Source organism: Falco punctatus, assembly GCF_963210335.1.
Source record: "Falco punctatus genome assembly, chromosome: 9".
Lineage (NCBI taxonomy): Eukaryota > Metazoa > Chordata > Aves > Falconiformes > Falconidae > Falco > Falco punctatus.
Genome location: NC_137589.1, coordinates 16,754,377 through 16,773,961, shown reverse-complemented (window position 1 = coordinate 16,773,961; position 19,585 = coordinate 16,754,377). Strand labels below are relative to the sequence as shown.

At 39.8% G+C, this 19,585-nt stretch overlaps 1 protein-coding gene across 1 annotated transcript in view; it reads left to right on the top strand.

The window, feature by feature from the left end:
• LOC308069811 (uncharacterized protein) overlaps window positions 1-13,234 on the top strand; it is a 58,692-nt gene extending 45,458 nt beyond the window's left edge. Inside the window, exons 2-4 of the mRNA XM_080402776.1 lie at window positions 5,948-6,052; window positions 7,237-7,323; window positions 10,684-13,234. Coding sequence (XP_080258902.1) covers window positions 5,948-6,052; window positions 7,237-7,323; window positions 10,684-10,761 — 270 coding nt within the window. The 3' untranslated portion in view covers window positions 10,762-13,234. The remainder of the gene's footprint in view (window positions 1-5,947; window positions 6,053-7,236; window positions 7,324-10,683) is intronic.
• Window positions 13,235-19,585: the final 6,351 nt, after the last annotated feature.

The following is a 19,585-nucleotide window of genomic DNA, read 5'->3' as shown; positions in this document are numbered from 1 at the left end:
CCCTGGCAGTGTAGTGCAGTAAAGATGTATCAGTATCCTTCCCTAAAGGTCTCAAAGAAGGTGTTTGCCACATGACTGCTGGATGACTCAGCCAGTGTCTGTACAATGTCAGGTAAAGTGCATGGCACCAGAGGAAGGAATCTACCAGGTGAGACTGACCATATTCTTGCAGGAGGCTGAGGTGTCCTTAGAGCTGGGGGGATAGAAACCTCCTGCTCTTACTGTCAGATGTATATTCAAGCCCTTTGCCCTCGAGGGGAACTGCTGGGCAGGAATACAAAATTCCTCACTGTTTAGAGCCTGGACAGGCTGCAAGGAGGCAACGGGCATTCTTCTTTGTGGTTTAAAACATTTTATTTGTTTTTCAGACTCAAATCTTTGGGAATATTCTTGGAAACGCAGGAGATAGCTGTATCTGGGGATGCATAAACATACTGATAATTACAGGAGCTATTTGCTGTGACTCTTACCCACTACAATAACTTGAGATGGTAGAGACAGTTATAGTGTCAAATGAGAAGTGAGAAGGAAGATGTGACAGCTTAATTATGGTTATTGCTGTTTGAGAAGACACTACACAGCTAGTAAGTGTACACTGTATTTAGCACATCTTGCTGTTTCCTTGCATCTTGGATTGTTAGAATTAATGGCACTGTAGTGTAGGTCAGAAACACACTAACAAATAGAAAGTAGAGGCAAAATTTGCCGTAAGGTTATGCTAAACTCTCCAGGATGTGTATACATTTGTATACAACAGCATGGCAATAGGAAGGCCAGGGGGGTGATATTTTTCCTGTTAGGGGCTTGCTTGCAAATAAGAACTTTACTTTTCATGTTTTGTTAGCTCTTGTTGCTAAGTTGAATTTGCCGTGGTGTGTGTGTGTGTGCATTTGCTAGTGCTCTCTAGGGATGGAGGGAAAATGCAAACACATTTTTTGGATGTGTGGCCCATCTAAGGCATAAGTGTACATGTGACACCAGGCACTGTCACATATACATCCAGAAGGACCAGGCTGTCCTGGCCTGATAGCAATTTTTGAAGTGATCTTGTCTGACAAAGTATAGAATAGAGGTGGTCCCTCTGACTTCTGGATATGGAGGGTTTTGGAAATTATGCAAAAGTAAAGTTGGGATGAACTGCCTTAACAGGACTTTCCTGAGTCTTGATCTTGACCCTGCCATGCTATTTATTGCTTCTCACTTATGTAATGCTTTTTTAAAAACAAACAAACAAACAAAACACCATTATGTTATATAAGCTATTAGTAGGAGACTCAAATTATCACCTGGGTAAGCTTTTGTCTTCTTTTAATCTGTTTTTCTTTGCACTATCTGACCTTTAGAAAAATACCATTACAATACATTTTCTGCGGTACATAAATGATTTTACATTAATCATTTACTAGAGATATGACATTTACATGCGGTGTGAGTTACTTATGCATGTGAAAGAAGCGATTAAGAGAGCTTTTTTATATCAGGTGTACATTTCTGCTAAGTGTCCACGTGCGAGCAGTGGCCTTGTAAAAACTTTGACGTTCCATTTACAGGTTACAATCACATTTCTTGCCCATTGCTGTGCTGCTGCTCATTTTACTTTTAAATGCTTGTTATCTTCTTCAGACACTTGTTTGTGAACTTAGCCAGAGACGCAACATGATGCTGAATTCTACTCTATCTCTGTGAGTCATTAATTTCAACCTATTCATGTCCCCATCTGTTTCCTTCTGAGGCTGCTTCCTTTGATTGGACCAAAGCTTTGCGTTCACACAATATGTAATTTGTGTAAATGTATATATTGTTTAGCTCTCATGCTCTTAGTAATCAATCTGTGTAGCAAAGGCATATCTTTCCCCAGGAAGGGAGGTGTGGCAGCAATGGTGTTCTTGAAAACGGCAGTCTGGGATTGTTGGTGGCTTAGAGCAGCAGTCTGATGCTGTAATACTGCTGGAAGATCAGCACCTTGAGCTGTAGGAGAAAAACACAAGACTCCATATTCTGAGAGGAAGTGTGGCCCATGAGATGAGGCAAGCCAGAACAGAGTATTTCATGCTCATTCCTTGCAGCCTCCTCTTGCAGCTTCATGCCTGATTCCTCCTGTGTATGGAATAAAGTCCTGTTCTCTTACATATCTGATCAAGCACAACACGTAAGCAGCTGGCTGTAACCCAGCATGAGACTATGGGTGTATGTGAGAAAGATGGAGGTAAAAACAAAGTAGGTGAAAACCCTCCACAAGTGTTTTGGACTACTCCGGTGTCTTCCAAAGATACCAAAATTCCTGTTTACAAAGTGAGACAGCAGTTAGCCTCTTCCTATCTTTGGGGCCTGCATCAGCAAGGTGCTTGTAAAAAACATACAAAATACAGTATAAGATTTTTACATTTTTCTGTTTCTTCTATGCTTGGCTTGGCAGATGTGTCTGTGTACCCATTCAGTCTGCTTCCATGCATCTTCTGCAGATACCAATATGCAGCACGTAGTCTTTGCATTCGTGTTGTCTCCAATTTACAGGCTACTCTCAGTTCTGCTCGCCTGTCTCAAAGCCCTTCCCAAACGGGGGTACAGCAGTGGCAGGTATATCTCTGAACGCACAAAATGGGAAACTTTGTGCTTAGAGGGGTATCTTTGTTACAGCCAAATCCTCTTCCAATTTACTTCAACTGCAATAAAATTTTAGCTTGCTTTCTTTGAGAAACATGATCTGTCAAATGATTCAGTGTGGGGTTGTTTTTTTCCCAGAAAAAGTTCCTCTTTTTTCTCTGAAACAATACGATAACCTGCAGTTTAGCCAGTCTTCATTTTTCCTGGATCTGACCATTAATTTTGCTAAAAGGAAGAAAAGCACAGGGAGTACCACTGACCATAAAAAGGCAGCTTTTGTGTTTCATGGACTTAGCTGGTGGTTGGTGTTCATCTCTCTTTGCTGCTTCAATTCAAGCAAATACTGGGATTGAATTTGGCAAATTAACATGACAAAGTCAATGTCAAGACCCATTACAATAAAGAGAGAGAGAGAGTTCTTATTTGCAAGGTTGTGTCTTAACAGCCTGGTTGCAGAGGAGCACTTTCCATTCTTGAGTTGTGTGGATCATGTAATCATGAGGAAAATAAGTCAATGGTGATTAATTTGTTGATATATTTTACCATTGTATTTTTTTTTTCAAAAGAATTCATAAGAAGGCAACAGAAATTACATCTATCCTCCAATCACAATCTTCTAGATTAATTTTCCAGAAGCACTTAGGTAAGCTGTTTTTCATTCCTGCAGTTTTGTTCAACGACTTCAGTTGAGGAAGACTGGCAGCTGCTTGAAGTTGTACCTAGCAACTTCAAAATTTTCTTTTTCTTTTCTTGAGAGGAGAGTGTGATTATGGCATCTGGAGGATCATCCCATGTGGCTCTCTGCAGCTTTCAGCTGGCTCTGAGAGCCATATCCTGCTCCAGTTGAATCTGTGCAAGGTTTGTTACTGTAATTTCATTGTGCTTACCTGTGTCTCAGGGAGTTGGGTCTTAGTCCTCGTCTAACCATGACAGTTGCATAGGTTCTTTCTCCTGATTGTGAGGCCTGGCATGTCTGTAGACTCCTGCAGTCCTTAATCTGGCAAATACCCTGGTACAATCAAAGGAGCAGCTCCTATGCTTAAACTAAGTGACCAAAACAGGGCCCTTAGCATCAATGCAGGTGGCTTAGCAGGACTGCTCACTGATGTTAGTCTTCTTCAGGCTGTTACCAAAAATACCACATTTTGTGCTGATTGTGCTATGCCAAGGAAGTTTCTGGGTATAACTGTTGTTGGAATAACATTCAGAAGAAGTGTACTCAGGCAAAAGTCCCTAATCTATCCCCTTGGATCCACCCTGCCAGCACCTTGAATTTATGGCAGTTGAAAATTTTCAGCATGTTGCAGGTTCCGATCAGTTGTTTGCATGCCATTTTAACATAAAGCTATCAGCCTCCTTTTGCTTTGCCAAAGGATATGTTCCATTTTTTTCATGACTGTTAAAACCAAATGTAAATGCCGGTGGTTTACAGTGCTGAGACTGCTGCACGGGAACATCGGTGGGGAAGTTTTTCAATGAACTCTCAGAAAGGTTAAGGAAGAGCAGTGTTGGGAAACCCAAGCCATCAGCTGTCTTCTCACTTAGAGTTGTTCCAAGTTTGTTGTAGTTATTAGTGCACAGAATTAATTAATTATAAAATTAAATGCTTAAACGAGTTCTTTTGGGGCTTTTAAAATCTGAATAAAACCAAATAGGAATGATTCAACTGTTTATATCAAGGACTCCTTCCAGGAATATTTGATTGCTTAACTACAGTCCTCACTAATTCCTACCACTCTGCTTGGGGAAAATAGACTCCTGAAATCGTAGTTTTAAATCCTCTTCACTATCCCTTCCTTTTAATTTCTTTTTGCTGTGACACTACCTTTGATGTGTAGTCCCATCAACACACTGTGGTAACAACGTGACACTGTCTTCCAAATATAGCTTTGCTGAGGAATGTCTTTTTCTGACAGTTAATATTTGGGTTTGTTGCTCTTTTAGCCCCTCCCTTTAGAGCTGTGTGGCTGTTCTGCCAGCTTTGGTAAGACCAGTGTGTGTTTGTATGTGTGAATGCGGGAAGGGGATTTATTCTTTTTGGTACCACTGTGTCAGTAGAATGGACATTTCTGGGGGTTAAATTGATAAAATAAGTATTTCCTGTTTCATAACAAATACTGCAAATACTTGCAATTTAAGGCAGTATGTCTCAGTAATGAAAACAAGATATATTTCTAGTAATAGCATTTTCTATTCACTTCAAAGTGCTGTGGATTCAAACTCGGCAGTGTTAGGTTTTAATAAGATGACATGCTTTTCCTCTTGAAAGGCAACTGCTCTGTTTTATTGTTCAGAACTGATTTACATTTTAAACCAAACTGAACGCAACAGTTTTGAACAAGAAAGAAACAGAAAGGTAGACTGAAATATTTGTAATTATTCCTTTTTTTTTTTTAAGCAGGTGACTTTTTGGAAGGCTATATTTTGCAGTCTCCAAAATGTTTAAGTTTCTGTCGTGTGAACTCATGTGAGAGGAGGAAGACAGAGAACTCAAGTGCCTCATTCTATAGTGGGAAATGAAGTTTGTGGGTGGACTTTTCACAGGGCTGCATTATGCTTTGTCTCCATGTGACATGCTGGTTGAATGGACAGGACAAGCCTTTGTAGTTTTGCAATGTCCCATTGTTATTTAGCACATAAGAACAGCACAGTATTGGTGCAGCTGTTCATAAACCGGTGATTGGAAAACCTTGTTTAGGGCAAGATGGAAAATGCTATATCATAATTCTGAGTCTGAGTCCTGAAGATGCTTCTGGCAATGTGAAACACTCCCTTTCCTTAAAAACATGATTACCTCTAATCCTCATTACGTGATGCTGCAAATGGAGACAGTACTGAGCATCTATTAGCAATTCAGATACACAAGGCTGAGGTTGAAGTTTTGATCTTTTATGCTCTCCAAGGATCTCTGAAGAGTATTTTTGGCCTGGGGGTTTTACACAGCCCTATTTTGTGAGAAATGCTGAGCCTCCGTTTCTTTTCTTTCTGCTTTGCTGAGGGTGGGGTTCTGAAAGCCACTGCTGAAAACTTCAGTTGTAGCCAGTTTTTTTGAAGTAGTTGCATTTTAAATTCTTTGTGAGCTTAAAGTATTCTAATTTCCCCTGGAATAACAGGCACCTTCCTCTAACGGCAGCTGAGAGGAGACTAGCTAACAACACTTTTCACACCCACTCCCCAACTCATGTGAAATCTCGTACCCCAGGGTACCAGACCTGTTCTGCACTGCTGACCTGGACGTTAACCTTTTACTTCAAGAAGGGAGGAAGGGTTTGGCTTGAACTGGGATGTTTGCTAGAAGGCTTGGGTGTATAAACCAGTAACTAAATGTCTTCATCTGTTGCAGCTTCCACTTTGTATCAGGGGCTCCGGGGAGCATTTACTGTTCATGGAGTTCCAGAGAGCTGGTGCCATGCAGGGACAGCAAACTGAAGGGTCAAGAGGATGTCAGGTATGTGCTCAGCTGAGGTGTTTCAGACATCCTGGAAAAGCTGCACAAAAATGCTAGAGTGCATCTGACACCTTTGTACATTCCTTGTCCAGGCTATAGAGTCCAGGAGCACCACTCTGTGGCACTTTAACCCTGATACTGAGAAGTCTACATGCTTGTCTGGCAGGTGTGTGTATGTGGTTTGGAAATTTAGTTTTCCTGTATATAAGGCTTGTTTTCTGGATACTCCCAGGTTTTATCATGGTTGTTGAAATTCAGTGTGAGAGGATAGATCTGCTCTTGCTATTATTTACTCATAGGTGCTTGGTTTAGGAAGCAGCTATACAAAACAAGATGACAATACCAATTGGCATGTTGATCACAGTGAAGGCAATATGTCACATGTATATTTCTTCCACTGAATGTGTACAAATATGGGACTTATGAGATTACACTCTCTGTTGCACTGCCTGCCATATAAAAGATTAAAGCTTGGGGCAGTTTGTTTGATTAACTCCAGTGTAGCAGAGTCCGTTGCCAGAATGTGACCAGAGGAACTGAGACAAAGGATGATCTTCAGAACGTGTTAACTGCAGGGGAGTGAGGGCAGCTTTCACAAAGGTCACAGAAAAGGGTGCATCCAGGCTCGGTGGGTAAGTGATCTCCCTGCAGGAGAGAGCAAATGCTGCTTTTACATATGTCAGGCTCTTATTTGCTCATGATGTGACAGTACAAAAGACAATCTAAATTAGTTAATATATTCATTCTTTTATTTTTTCTCTTTCTTGATGAGTCACTGTAATTACCGAAAACTAATGTATTTTCCAATATTAAAATATTGCATTGGGCTATCAATATTCTAGTGTACTCTTTCATGTTCAGAATGTGGAAGAGCGGGTTTCTAGAGGATAACTTCCTGTATTTAATTAAGTAGCTTATATGTACATGGTACTTTTAAGAAAACTGAAATGAATAATCTCAGAAAGGATATTGTCAGGGTGCAGAATATGAAACGATATATTGCACTGTCTTATTTTATCATTATTTTCCATTAATGAAAATCTTAAAAACAAAAAAACAAAATCATGACATGATTATTCAACAATTTTACCAGCAAATGATCTCACATCAGTGTATTTTGGATTTTTTTCTTACAATCAGAAAACACTGCCTACAAAAACTCTGTTGGTCTTTTATCTCTGCAGAGGGTCACCTGGAATGATCTCAGCATTTTCATACAAACAGTAAAGAGCTGCTTTTTCCAGTGTCAGATTTGCTTTCTGGTCCAACAGGTATGGGAGTATGTGATGAGGTTCTATTACTATGAAATACATATTTATAATTTTTAAAGCACCTCTTTTCAGAAGCAAATTAAACTCTTTGGACAGGATTTGTAAAGTTATTGAGGTTCCTAAAATGATTATAAACTCTACCAGGGACTTTTAAAATATGAATTAGGACTCCAAGATACTTCTTAGAATCCGGGTTAGTTCATATTTGCATCTTTGGGCCAAATGTGGCCCTGAGTCACTTCTGGAAGACAGGATTTAGGAACCACTATCACTCAGAGATGTGTTTGAAAGCATGCAAATATTTTGCTGAGTAAGACCAGACTTTAAAAAGTGTGTGTTTCACATTTTGTTCCATTTGGCTGACAGACTTACACCATGCTTTGCATTCTGCAGTATGCATATGGCTGGTTGAATTTCAGTACTGTGTTTCCTGAATATTCAGGCTTAGTACAGAAAATGATGATGGACTTTACTGCTGGCACCAGTACTGCTGGCACCAGTGTATGAAAAGATAATTTTCTTACAAGCTGCCTGACACGTCACCCAGAGTCCCTTAAGGTAACCACTCTACTGGTGAGCCTGGGCTTCCCTGGGCTCTCATGAGCAAGCAGTTTTAGACTCTGTTGTTATGATGTCCTAAACTGGTTGAGATAATATCTCAGGCTAGCATGTAAAGCCCTGTAAATGTTAAATATTCCCAAAAGTCTATTTGTCCTTGTTCCTTGCTGAAAAATAAAAGAATTTCATTAACATATTTTGTAGAACGAATAACCCATCTTTGCTTTTTTTTCACCTATTTCCTTCTCAGTAATGAGAAAAAAAAATCAGCCTTTTGATGACTAAGGTACTGGTTACATTCACAGGTTGTACATATCATGTTTTTAGAGTTCTTGGCTTTGCAAGAGGTTTAGGATTATGAACAGGTTCAGTTTAAGGTTCAGCTCTTTAGCAACAAGGCTGTCTGTGAAGCTGCTGTTGCAGTATCTTTAAGCAAACTGAACTCTTCTAACCTGATGGCTTGATTAGGAATAAGGACTAAAATTACCTAAGTTTATCTCTTTTGATATAATTTGGGAATATTTAGGGCTGAATATATTGTAGTCAGAGCTTTGCAGCCATGGTGTTTCATTTCAAGTGTACTCGTTAAAAAACAGCCAAGATCTGGTTCAGAAGCACCTGACAGCTGCTGAAGTAACGATGTATTTGTTAGAATTAATTTTAATGGTAAATCTTCAACACAAGAAGATGTGCAGCTTGGTGTATGGGGCTTGTTTAGTGCCATGGCGCACATGCAGGCAGCACCCACTGTTCAGCATCAGCCACATACAGGTGGTCAGCCTGCAGCTGCTGTGACTCACCGGTGAGGATGTAAGTGGGAGAGCATCCTCGCTGCCATGCAGCAGCCAGGACAGTCTATCATCTGGCAGGTCCACCCTCTCCCTTAACCAAAGGAGCCCTGCCTGAGGGGTATTTGGCACACTTTAACACGAAGTTTATGTAATACACAAACAGAGAACATACTCTATTGTGAAGGGTAATTGGATGAAGACATAACTATTGAAACACTGAACTGGGAGTTCTGATTTACATGCTTGAAGATAATTTGTATCCTGATCCAGCACAAGACTTGGATGTATGTTTAACTGTAAGACTGTGAGCTTCATTGAAGAAATGCAGTTGCAGAAGCATTTATAAGATCATGATTGTACTGGTGAGAGACGAGGGAGCATCTTTGTGGATGGATACACAGGAATAGTGCCTTCTTTTTGCGTTTTTACAAAACAAACAAACGAAAATTGCCTAGAGTGGAAAAAAAATCATAATGGCAAAAAGATGCAATGAAAAACCTGGCATTCTTCTAGTGGCCAACAGCCTTCATAACAATGCACATTGTTCTACAGCAGCATGTCAGCCACCCAGAGTATTTAGATCAGCAGTGGGGGGATTCGTGATCCTGAAGAAAATTTATAATTGTGACAAAAATGAAATGAAATCCAATTTTCCTCCTTTTAATGTATTTTATCTTGAATTGTACCTTATGTGACAGGACTGCAATTAATATCTCTTGTAAAACAGAAGGCTCGTTAAATTGGTCTCATTATGGTTGCCGAGGTGGTGTGCTGCTGTTGAACGGGATTCCCCCATTATCTGTGTTTGACATGTACTCCTAATCGACCAGGCCAATTCTGCTTTATCAAAGGTCTGTCACATGAGTGGAGATAATATTTATTCTGACTTGTACTATTAGTGTAAAAAATGTAGGTTGCGTTGGCAGACACATGGCCCTCTGTCACTAATGGCCACATAGAGCATTTGTTGAGGTGTTCTCTGCAAAGGTGACTAAATATAGACCACTTCACCTTTCAGTACAGAGGCCCCAGGTCATTTCAGTTTTTTAAAAAAACTCTACTTTCAAGGGATATTTATGAAATTAAATTTAAATAGACTGTGAGGAAATCTCACAGCAAGAAGTGTTAAGGGGCAAGATTCATATCAATTCTGCAATTTCCTCCACAATCTATTGATGGGGAAAAAAAAGGTCCAGCAGCCCTGCATATCCAGCTTGCTTTGGAAGCTTGTTAGCAATAAATGTTCTCCTTTCTAAGAGGTCTTAATATGGATCACAATATTACCTCATTTGTTGAAAATTTTCTGAACACTTGGTTTTGTTTGGTTTTGTATCAATACTCAGTTTATCAGAGATACAGACGTTTTCTCTGTTTATAGAACTGTTCATAGGAAATTGATGGGGTTTAACAGAGGTGATACTTTAGTCTATTGCGTTTAGCAACACTAATACACTAACACAAGGCTAAAGAACATCACCCTTAAAAGGTTTACACAGATATTTTAATACTGTTACAGTGTTACATGTTCAAAAGAAACATTTGTAGCTGAAATGCAGCCACATATGTTTCTGTGAGAAACCACCTACCCCAAACCGCAAAAAAAATTCCCTTGTAGTTACATTTAAGAAATTTTGGGTAACAGGTAGATCCATACAAATTATATTTAATCATTTTTTGGTATATATATATATATATATAACCTATACAAACGATACAAACATATTTTTGATTGTTCATCCTTTTCCTATGTATAGAGCATCTCTTATCAGGGGAGGATGCTTCCTTGTCTCCAGTAAGACAAAGCAGCTTCTGATCTGAGGGAGAAGGTGGGAATTGGGAGGAACAGGAACCGATACTGCTTATGCCAGCTGTTGGAATGATGCTGCAATAATCTGACCAGGACTGATTGCTAGGAGAATGACAGAGGAATGAAGTGCAAGGGTGTTATTGGCTATGGGAGTCCTTTCGTTGTTTAAACTCTTTTTTTACATCAGCATAATTTCTTTCTTAGATGACTATGAAACTGAGAGAACACCGACCTGCATTTTGCAACAGACCCCTTGGTACAACAGTGCTGACTGTTGGCTGATACTTCAGACAGGATAAATGAAGCCAGGAGAAAACAAGCAACCTTCCTCTGCAGAAGGAGGGGTGGGAATATGCTTGTTGCCAAAGACACTGTCACATCAAGGAAGAAGGTAAGGAGCTGTAACAGTGCTAAGCCTGAATGAAAGCGGATACTGTCCTGCAAGTGCCTGGAAGAGGTTTTACAGGAGGGCCCTTATAAGCATAGCTTAGTGCCAGATCTTTTGGCCTCTCCCTTCCCCTTGTCTTGGGGCTCATGGCTGAAATGCTGAGTGTCCAGGAACCAAATGATTTCCCAGTCACCATTCTGTCCCTGGGAGATCTTTATCTGCTAATGAAAGCCTTATGTTTATGATTTGCTCCACTATGCTCAAAAGCTTCAACTGGGACTATAATTCAGAAGACAACATTTGTCTCCTTCTGCAAGAGGTGATCTGAGTTGGTGTGCTGATGCCAAGAGATTTTGCCCTTTTTTCCCTGTTGAGAAGGAAACTTTCCTTTTTTGTTTCTTTCTTTGTCTTTCAAGGTGAAAAGCTCACTGTTATTTCTCTGGTCCCACGCAGAATGATGGAGCAATAGCTGTATTTTACCAATTAATAGAGACAGAACACCGCACTAGAAAGACTTTAGTCTGATTGTTCATAGGCACAGTGTGTAGAATGTTGAAATATCATGTAGAGATACCATATGCTAAATCAGTCAATCACAGCTTGTAAATTATAATTATTTTTTTAGCCAAAACATCTAAAACAGGTAAGCTAAAACTGAAATGAGGTTTCTGATCATGTAGGTAACAATCTTCCTCTTTTGCAGGCTCATCTTCCATGAGCTTCCAGTTATTTGTAACAGTGTGTAGCTTGGTGCATAATTAACGAGCTTACTATAATGCCATGTTTGTTTATTCATACCTACTTCAGATTTATTAGATGAAGTATCCCGAAAGTCAGTGTTGGAAATAGAGAAAGCATGAAGCTAGCCTTCTAATTAATAACTTGAGATGATGCTTTTGCAGACGTAAACCATCAGTTAAATCAACATGACTATAGATAACAGTATGGTCCTGGTGGGGTACTCTCTGCCCCCTGAATCTTAACCAGTCTCATTCACAAAAAGTTCCTGCAGGCCTTGTAGAGCTGCTGCCTTGTACATGCAATGATCTGCTTGTTAGCTGCATGGTGGCACTCTAAGCTAGCAGGAATTCCCAGGTATTGCTGTGCTGGTAACAGTCCATGGCTGCATCTTACTTTATGGGGGGTGATTGCTCTTGGGTTCAGAAGGGTTTGAAGCCAAACCTCTTTAGTTATTTACAGTACTTGGAGAAGAGGATGTCCACATGAACTGAAGTTTGCATGGATTATCAGAGCAGAGCTCTCCTTGTCCTTTCAAATTTTCATTAATTTTTATTGCACAATGCATTGTCTTAAGCAATTTGCAAGATGTAGCAGGAAGGATTTAGAAACATGGGGCCATGTTTCTTGCGGTAAGTCCATCTTTCTGTCTTTAGTGGACTGAAGTTTCAAAGGGAAAGTCCAAGAGTTGATAAGGGTATGGAATAACTCATTTAACAGGGCTGAGTGGGCAAATGCCAGGCAGATCATAAGTCCAGGCATGGTCTGACGGAAGAGGCTGATGTTCTGTAGGAACTTCTGAACATAATTAGCAAATAACAGAGGCCAAATCCTTTCCGCTGAGTTTCCTAATCTGGAGGAAAGAAGAGAAAGAAAAATCTTGCACATGCAGAGCTCAGAGATGTGCATTATTCCAAAACAGTGGGGCTGAGAATATGACTTTAAGTGTTTAGGGCAAAGATGAGCCTTTCAAGAGTCTTTCATTTAGAGATCTGGAAAACTGGAGAAACCGAGGTGAAGATCTCTGCTTGCACTGACAGCTGATTCCTCACGGTCAGTGATACTGGGGTCAGTTTTGACTGTTTGTGAAGGACTTCTGGGTTTTTTTTAATAATTGCATGGAGACATCTCCATATTTTGTCAAGAGTATGTAATGGAACCAAATGGCAGTGGTTTATCTGAAAATACTGAGGCAAAGTTTTTGAGTTAGGAATGTTAGACTGTAGGAGTCAGGCTGGTATTTTGCCAGAAAATGTGATTTTGGGGAATTCAGTGGAAATTTCAAGAGATTATAAACAAAACCTGTCTGGCAAAAGGTATGAAATCCGATGGTTCTGTCTTCTGAAATAAACTTAAGAAATACTACAGATATATGAACAATTGAACAGTGCAGGAAGTGGGGGAGAAACTCCTTCCTTTAATCCTCCTTTAATGTCTTTCTGACCAATCTCATTTAAGTATCAAGACAACAGATTTCTAACTGCACCCAGCAAAAAAGGTAACTGTTTCTTTTTACTTTGTTTAAATCTTAAGCTTGGTGTGGATTTTTACAAAGGAATGTGTTTTTGGAAATTGGCAATGCCAATGGACTTACAATTTCCAAAGGAAACTCAATGCAGGCTTCATCAATTGGGGAGAGGTGGGTGGGTGGGGGGGGTGGGGACAGAGAGTGGGATGGGGGGGATGGGTCTCTGCTGCATTTTAGAAAGAACTTAAAGGAGCCAGACTTCAATTCTGCATCTTATCTAAATATTCCCCATAGGTAGAAATGTACTCAGCTAACTAGCCACTAAAGCTGCCCTAGAAACATTTTCCTTACAGTTTAATATCACAAAAGCCTTCTGGTTTAATTCCTTATACATAAGGAAAAACAGAACGGGTTCCAGTGTGAATAGGACAAGAAAATGGGATGCACATGTGTGTGAAGTTAAACATATGTGTAAGTGCTCAAAGTATTGCAGCCTGTACTAATAAAAATTACAGATTTGGTATTTTTCAATTACTTTTTCACTGAAAATGGTTGATGAATGACTTTTTATTCTTGCTTGGAAATATATTTTATTTTAGAGTTTTTACAGTATTTCAGACTGCACAAAACATACAATTCTTACTTGTAGAGCAAGTAGAACAAGCCATTATGCTGGAATGCTCTGCGTCTTCCTGAGTCTTCTCCCGGTTTCTCTTAGATACTACAGACATCTTGAAATGCCTTCCTTTTTTGTGCTTATATACAATGCCTATCTTGCACGCATACTTTCCATCCTCGAGATATACTATACTGAAACAGTGTGAAAGTTAAAAGTGATTTTGGCAATGTATCAAAGTTATTTCAGGAATAACCTTGTTCTTAATTTTCTATTAATAGGCAGTATTTTTATAATTAATTATTTTTTTCTGGCAGCCCTTATTAATTAAAAAGAATTTTTGTGTTTCTCCAAACGGGTGGCTCAGTGCCTTTTTATTGGCTATAAGCCTAAACTCCAGCAAGTGTGTGATCAAGTATACCAGAAAAATCCTTTGTCCATTGCTAAACCTTATGAAATTGTAGATCAAAAGAGTTTTCCTGTCTTACAAGGACTGTGGTACTATTCATGGCCTAAAAATGACTGTCAAAGTAATAAAACAACTACTGTTGTCAGGAAAAGATTAAAAGCAGCAGCTGGATTGTACACAGTCAACTTTAAAATCGTTTTCTAGGAAGGTAGATGCTTTAGAAAATGATCTGGCTTTTCAGTTGATTTGCCATGATTGGCAGCCCCATAAAATGGCTACTGACACAGGAACTTGCAAAAGAAAGAAGCCTTTTTTTCCCTATAAAGAGAATATTCTGCTTCTTGCCTTCTCCCAAATTGGACTCTGCACTTGGAAGTGAGATGTAATGCAAGTGTCATGGTGATGATGGGTGCCAGCCTTTTCCTCTGTTTTACCCAATTTACCTATCCTTTTTTTTTCTGAAATCATTTCTGCTGTCAGTTTTCTGCAGCTTGTATTTTAACCTATGTTCTTTTTACTATTTTAGTTTTGTTCCTCGAGTTCATCTGTACATTTTGCAATTCTCCTTAAATTCAGTATGTTGCAACACCAGTTTCCATGTAATTTTCCCAATATTGTAATCAGCTGGAACAGCACCAAATATATCTAACCTCCATTCAGATTCTACCTTAATCCCTGGTATCAAGGAGTGAAATTTTTTAATTGCCTCCAAACTTCTAGCCATCCTGCTCCTCAGATTAGCATGTGTGCAATCTTTATTCATGTAAGGTCAGTGTAATGGTTTCTTTAATTAATTCCTTCCTTTCAGTTTTCATTATCTTTCTTATTTCTAGTCACCCAGACTTTCTTGTTCTACCGAATGAAGTAGGCTATCCTATCTGTATCACAAGATTTGGCCATCTGCCTTGCACCTGTTGGTGACTTTTCCCAGATTGTTGTTTTCTCTGGCATTTTCTTTCCCTATACCTTTTTGATTTATATTTATTTCTTAACCTCTTCCCTCAAACATTTTTGACTATATAACTTGTTAACTTGGAGGGTAGTTTTTCTTTCTTTCATCCTGACAGCACCATCAGAAATCAACTAAACGTTTTGCCAACCCTTTTCTTTTTCCTGGCTTCTGATTCCAGCCATCCTAGTATATCAGACGGTAATTCTGGGATCCGCATTGCCCTGTGAACATCACTGTACCTCTCCTCACCTCTGCTTGGCTGAGTTAACAAATATAAGACCTGTTTGTCTGTGCTGTTTTCCTTTAGGATTATGTGCAATGGAGTTATGCAATGGACAGCTTTGTTCCACTGCATACTTTTTTCCATGCACTGGTCTTAAAACCATGTATATGTTTGGCTTTTGTGGATCTAAGAATGTATATGTGTTGCATAATTTGTCACAACTCAAATTCATTAGTGGTGGCCATGCCAGCCCTGTAACATGCCCAGTTTGTAAGCATGTACATCTTCTTCTTGCCTATTCAGATGTTGGGCTTGGAACATACTGCCTCACAGTTATCAGGTGACATCAGCAGCATTCTTCCGATCTGCTAATGATGAAAAACGTCAGCTGGGAGCCAAAAGTTACTGTCCCTTCTGATCTTTTTTCAGTGCTCTGCCTGAAAAACACAAACTCCTACAGTAGGTGACAGTTGAACCGATTCAGAAGGAATGGTGTGCAGAAGAGCTGCTGAGTAGGAGAGGTGCTGGATGCGGCCGCTGGCACAATGGCAGGCAACATGGTCCACCCCCTCAGCAGTTATCCCGCTTACAAGCTCCTTTTACCCAAACCTATAAGCACCACCATCTGAATGCTTTCAGCTCCTTTTTGGACTCATGCTCTTAACAGCAGCACCAAACCTCACCCTTGCTGACCGTGGACCTTGAGAAAGAAAAGGACAATGTCTGATGTTTTTTTCAGATCTTTCTGAAGGAGAAATACAGATAAAAGCCAAGCTCTTTGTGACTGATTTTTTTCAGTATCTACTTGAAAGGCAGTGGGTCAGAATTAAGGCATTTTTGCTGCGGAGGAAATGTGTGGGATGTTGGCTGCAAGCCAGTAGCCACTAACATCCCTGCTGCACTAGGAATACTTGAATGAAGTGGGCGTCAACCTCGGGAGAGCGGGCAGCACTACCTACATCAGAGGAAAACCTCTTCATTGAGATTCAAGGAGTAAAACAATTGAATGGAGATAACTGGTCTGGTAGATTTTCCTGCGAGGGACAGCGAAAACACAAGAATTGTCATCCAGTCTGGAAGAACATCCTCTAAGGTCCTGAGCCTGTCAGGTCCCATTCACTCTGTGGCAGAAGAGATCCATACAGTCCCTAACTTCTCTGACAGTTTTAAAGTGTTATCTTCTAGTTCTGTTTTTTCAACACAAAGAAGGCTGAAATAACATCCGGAGCTTTCAGCCAGTAGTCCTTGCTACAGCCAGCCTTTTAGTATTTTTTTATTCCCCAAACCAGAATAAAGATCTGAAGTGTGTCAAATGCTTCTATACAATATAATTTACCCAAACACTCATCCTGCTTGTGTCCAGCTGAATAGCTACTGGGAAAAAAAACGTGATTTCTAGAGTTCCTTTGTACCACTAAATTATGAATCTGAAGGATCAAACAGAATACTCCCAGTGTTGTCTTTCTCATTGTTATTTGCCCTAGTTGCAGAGTTAAGCCATCTCGCTGAGTCAGTCACCAGTTCTATCCAGTCTAAATATGACCACGTTTTTCTTGAATCAAGTCCATCAGCAAAACACCATGCCTATGAAATAGTTTTTCTTTCCAGCTCCAGTAATGTGATATGTAAGCAACAGATTTTTTTTGTCTGAAACTACAGGTCTGTTCTCAGTATGCATAAGGGAAAAGAGACTCCCATCTTACTTGTGACATCATTGAATTATTAGAAAGTAATACATTCATTTTTTCAAACAAAGAAAATGGCAATGATGGAAAAAGGGAAGGAAGTGTTTTGCAAAAGTGTTGGCACTGGACAAAAGTGGTCACATAAAGACAGAATGGCTAGAATAGAGCATCACAAATACTTTAAAAAACTCTTCTTGCATGGAAAATAAAGACGTCCTGGACAAGTGAAAAAACTACTTCCATGTAAATCTAGATGTTTACATGGTAGTGATGATTTAGATTTTGGACACAGTTGTACACGTAGGTTCAAACATGTCTGGTCTAATAACACTGAGGTTACAGAAAGCTAGGTGCTAGGGGATCCAAAATGACAGCTAACTAACAGATGAAGAAAAGTGAATCTGACCAGGATTTGGGAAAACTAGACCCATGAACTCGAATGGGTCTACCAAAGCAGACAGGGTACTTATTTGCTTTGTTTTTATCATGGATAATAGCTTTGCATTGACAATTTGTCTTTCATATTCTGGTTTTGGAAATGACCTGTAACAATGTGTTTGTCGGCAATCCTTTTGCGGTGTTCTGCTTCCTGTGCAGAAAGCCTGGGGAGGGAGGGAGACAGCTTTAGCACCTCAGGGCTATATAGTTCCTGTGGCTGGTAAACTGAAAATCACCAAACAACCAACAGAGCAGGTCTAGGTGCGTTGATGGGTAATGTCTGGTATGAATCAATCAGGGGGAGAAATGTACTTCCTGGAGAAAAACTAATTGTTGGACCTCTAATGAGTTGGAGAAGTGAGTTAGGACTGCAGCTTGAGAAAAGGGATGAGGCTGAAGAAATGGTACAGCCAGGAGAGCCCATCAACTACTGGATGTGGTGGAAGCTGCAACTGTGAATTTAAGTGTGGACATCTGTGAGAAGACGCAGAACAGGGCCAGGAGTCAGAGATGAGGAGAAGGACCTGGAAGAAAGCTTAATGGCACCAACATAGGAAGGAGAAAAAGAATGCTGCAGAGAAGGTTTGGATGCAATATTGGAAGATGCTTAGAAACTTCAGCAAGAAAAATAATCTGAGGGGTAATATACTCAGCAAGGTGGAAGAAAAGAAAGTAACTGTAATGTATTCTACTGTGAAGAACCTTTCTTTTTCTGAGATACCTGGGTAGCAAGCAGCAAATTAGCAAATCCATAAAACAAATTTTGAGGGTAACCACACTTTCTGCTCTGACAGAAAAGTTTTAAACGTCTAACATAGTTTTTGTAAGGAAAAGGAAAATGTGCCGGAGGGCTGAGAGTTCTTAAGACCAAGTTATAAACCTTTGAAAACAGGATTTTATAATGGAAATGCAGAGATCATTAACTATTGTAAGCACCTCTAAGAATGACACCTCTATAGTAAATTACATTCAAATTAATATAAAACTGTAAAGATTCCCTGACAGCTTTGATTATGTAAGTTGATTTTAGTAGTTAAATGTTGACTTTCTATAATGTATTCTCCAAATATTATACTGAATGCTGCATCATATATAACAATTACCATGTCACAGTGCTATTTTGTGTAAATTAAATTATTGACAGCAATATAATTTTGTATTCACTTTATTATTTTGATTCATTTTTCTGTCAAAATATACAATGACTCTTCACTAGATTTAGAAACCAGAAAAACTCTTTAGATGGTGAAGTATTTTTCTCCGCACATTATTTTTCCTTAGTCTGTAATAAGGTTGGGGGGGAGAGTGAAATGCAACATTTCATTCCTTCTCCGACATTGTGTGTGTTTTTAGACACGTTGTTAACTTTAAATTGTGTTACAGTGAGTGCGCTTACCAGAAAGCCTGCAAAGTCCAGGGCAGCCCTGGCCAGCTTCTCTGGGCATGCTGCAGACCTGGTACTTCTAGTGTGTTCCAGCACAAGTGCTGTCCTGAATTACAGAATTTATGGTATTTATGATATGATCATTATCCAGCCTACCTTTAAGGAAGGTCCGTTGTACATCACAGGGTGAATACTTCCTGTTCTTTGATATTTCTTATGGATAAAAGTGAAAAACATCATCTGTTTGGTGCTGCTCTTTCTTCACACCTTTTCTTCCCACGTCCTTTGTGGGTTACAGCAACAGTGATTGACCCTCCTTGGATGCCTGGAAAGCACTTGCAGGTTATTGTTTTAATGGAAAATGGATACCTGTAACATAGCACTTACAAGTTTTCTCATTAACCCTCCTCCAGATGCACAGCCTGTCAGCTCCTCATGACCTGCTCGAAGCTAGAGTGCAGAAACTGGGACACCAGCTGCATCTTCCTACTGGATCTTGGCTCTTTTCCAGGCAGGTACCCTGACCTCTGCTGCAGAGCCAGTCCAGCTGGCTCACTTTACGTAAAGCTCAAAGTCTGTGTCAGAAAGACACAGGCAGGCCTCAGAATGACTCTGAAATATGGTTTTGGCCACCATCCTACAAGGTGGAAGAAATGCACTCAGCTGCATTTAGGCAGAAACAAGGTCTGAATCCAGCATGTCATACACTGTGGGCAAGGACTCTAATTCTGGGTATAAAAATTTCCTCCGTTCTGAGTGGTGGTAGAAGGGCTCAGAAAATCTCATCTTCTCAGATGGTCCAGAC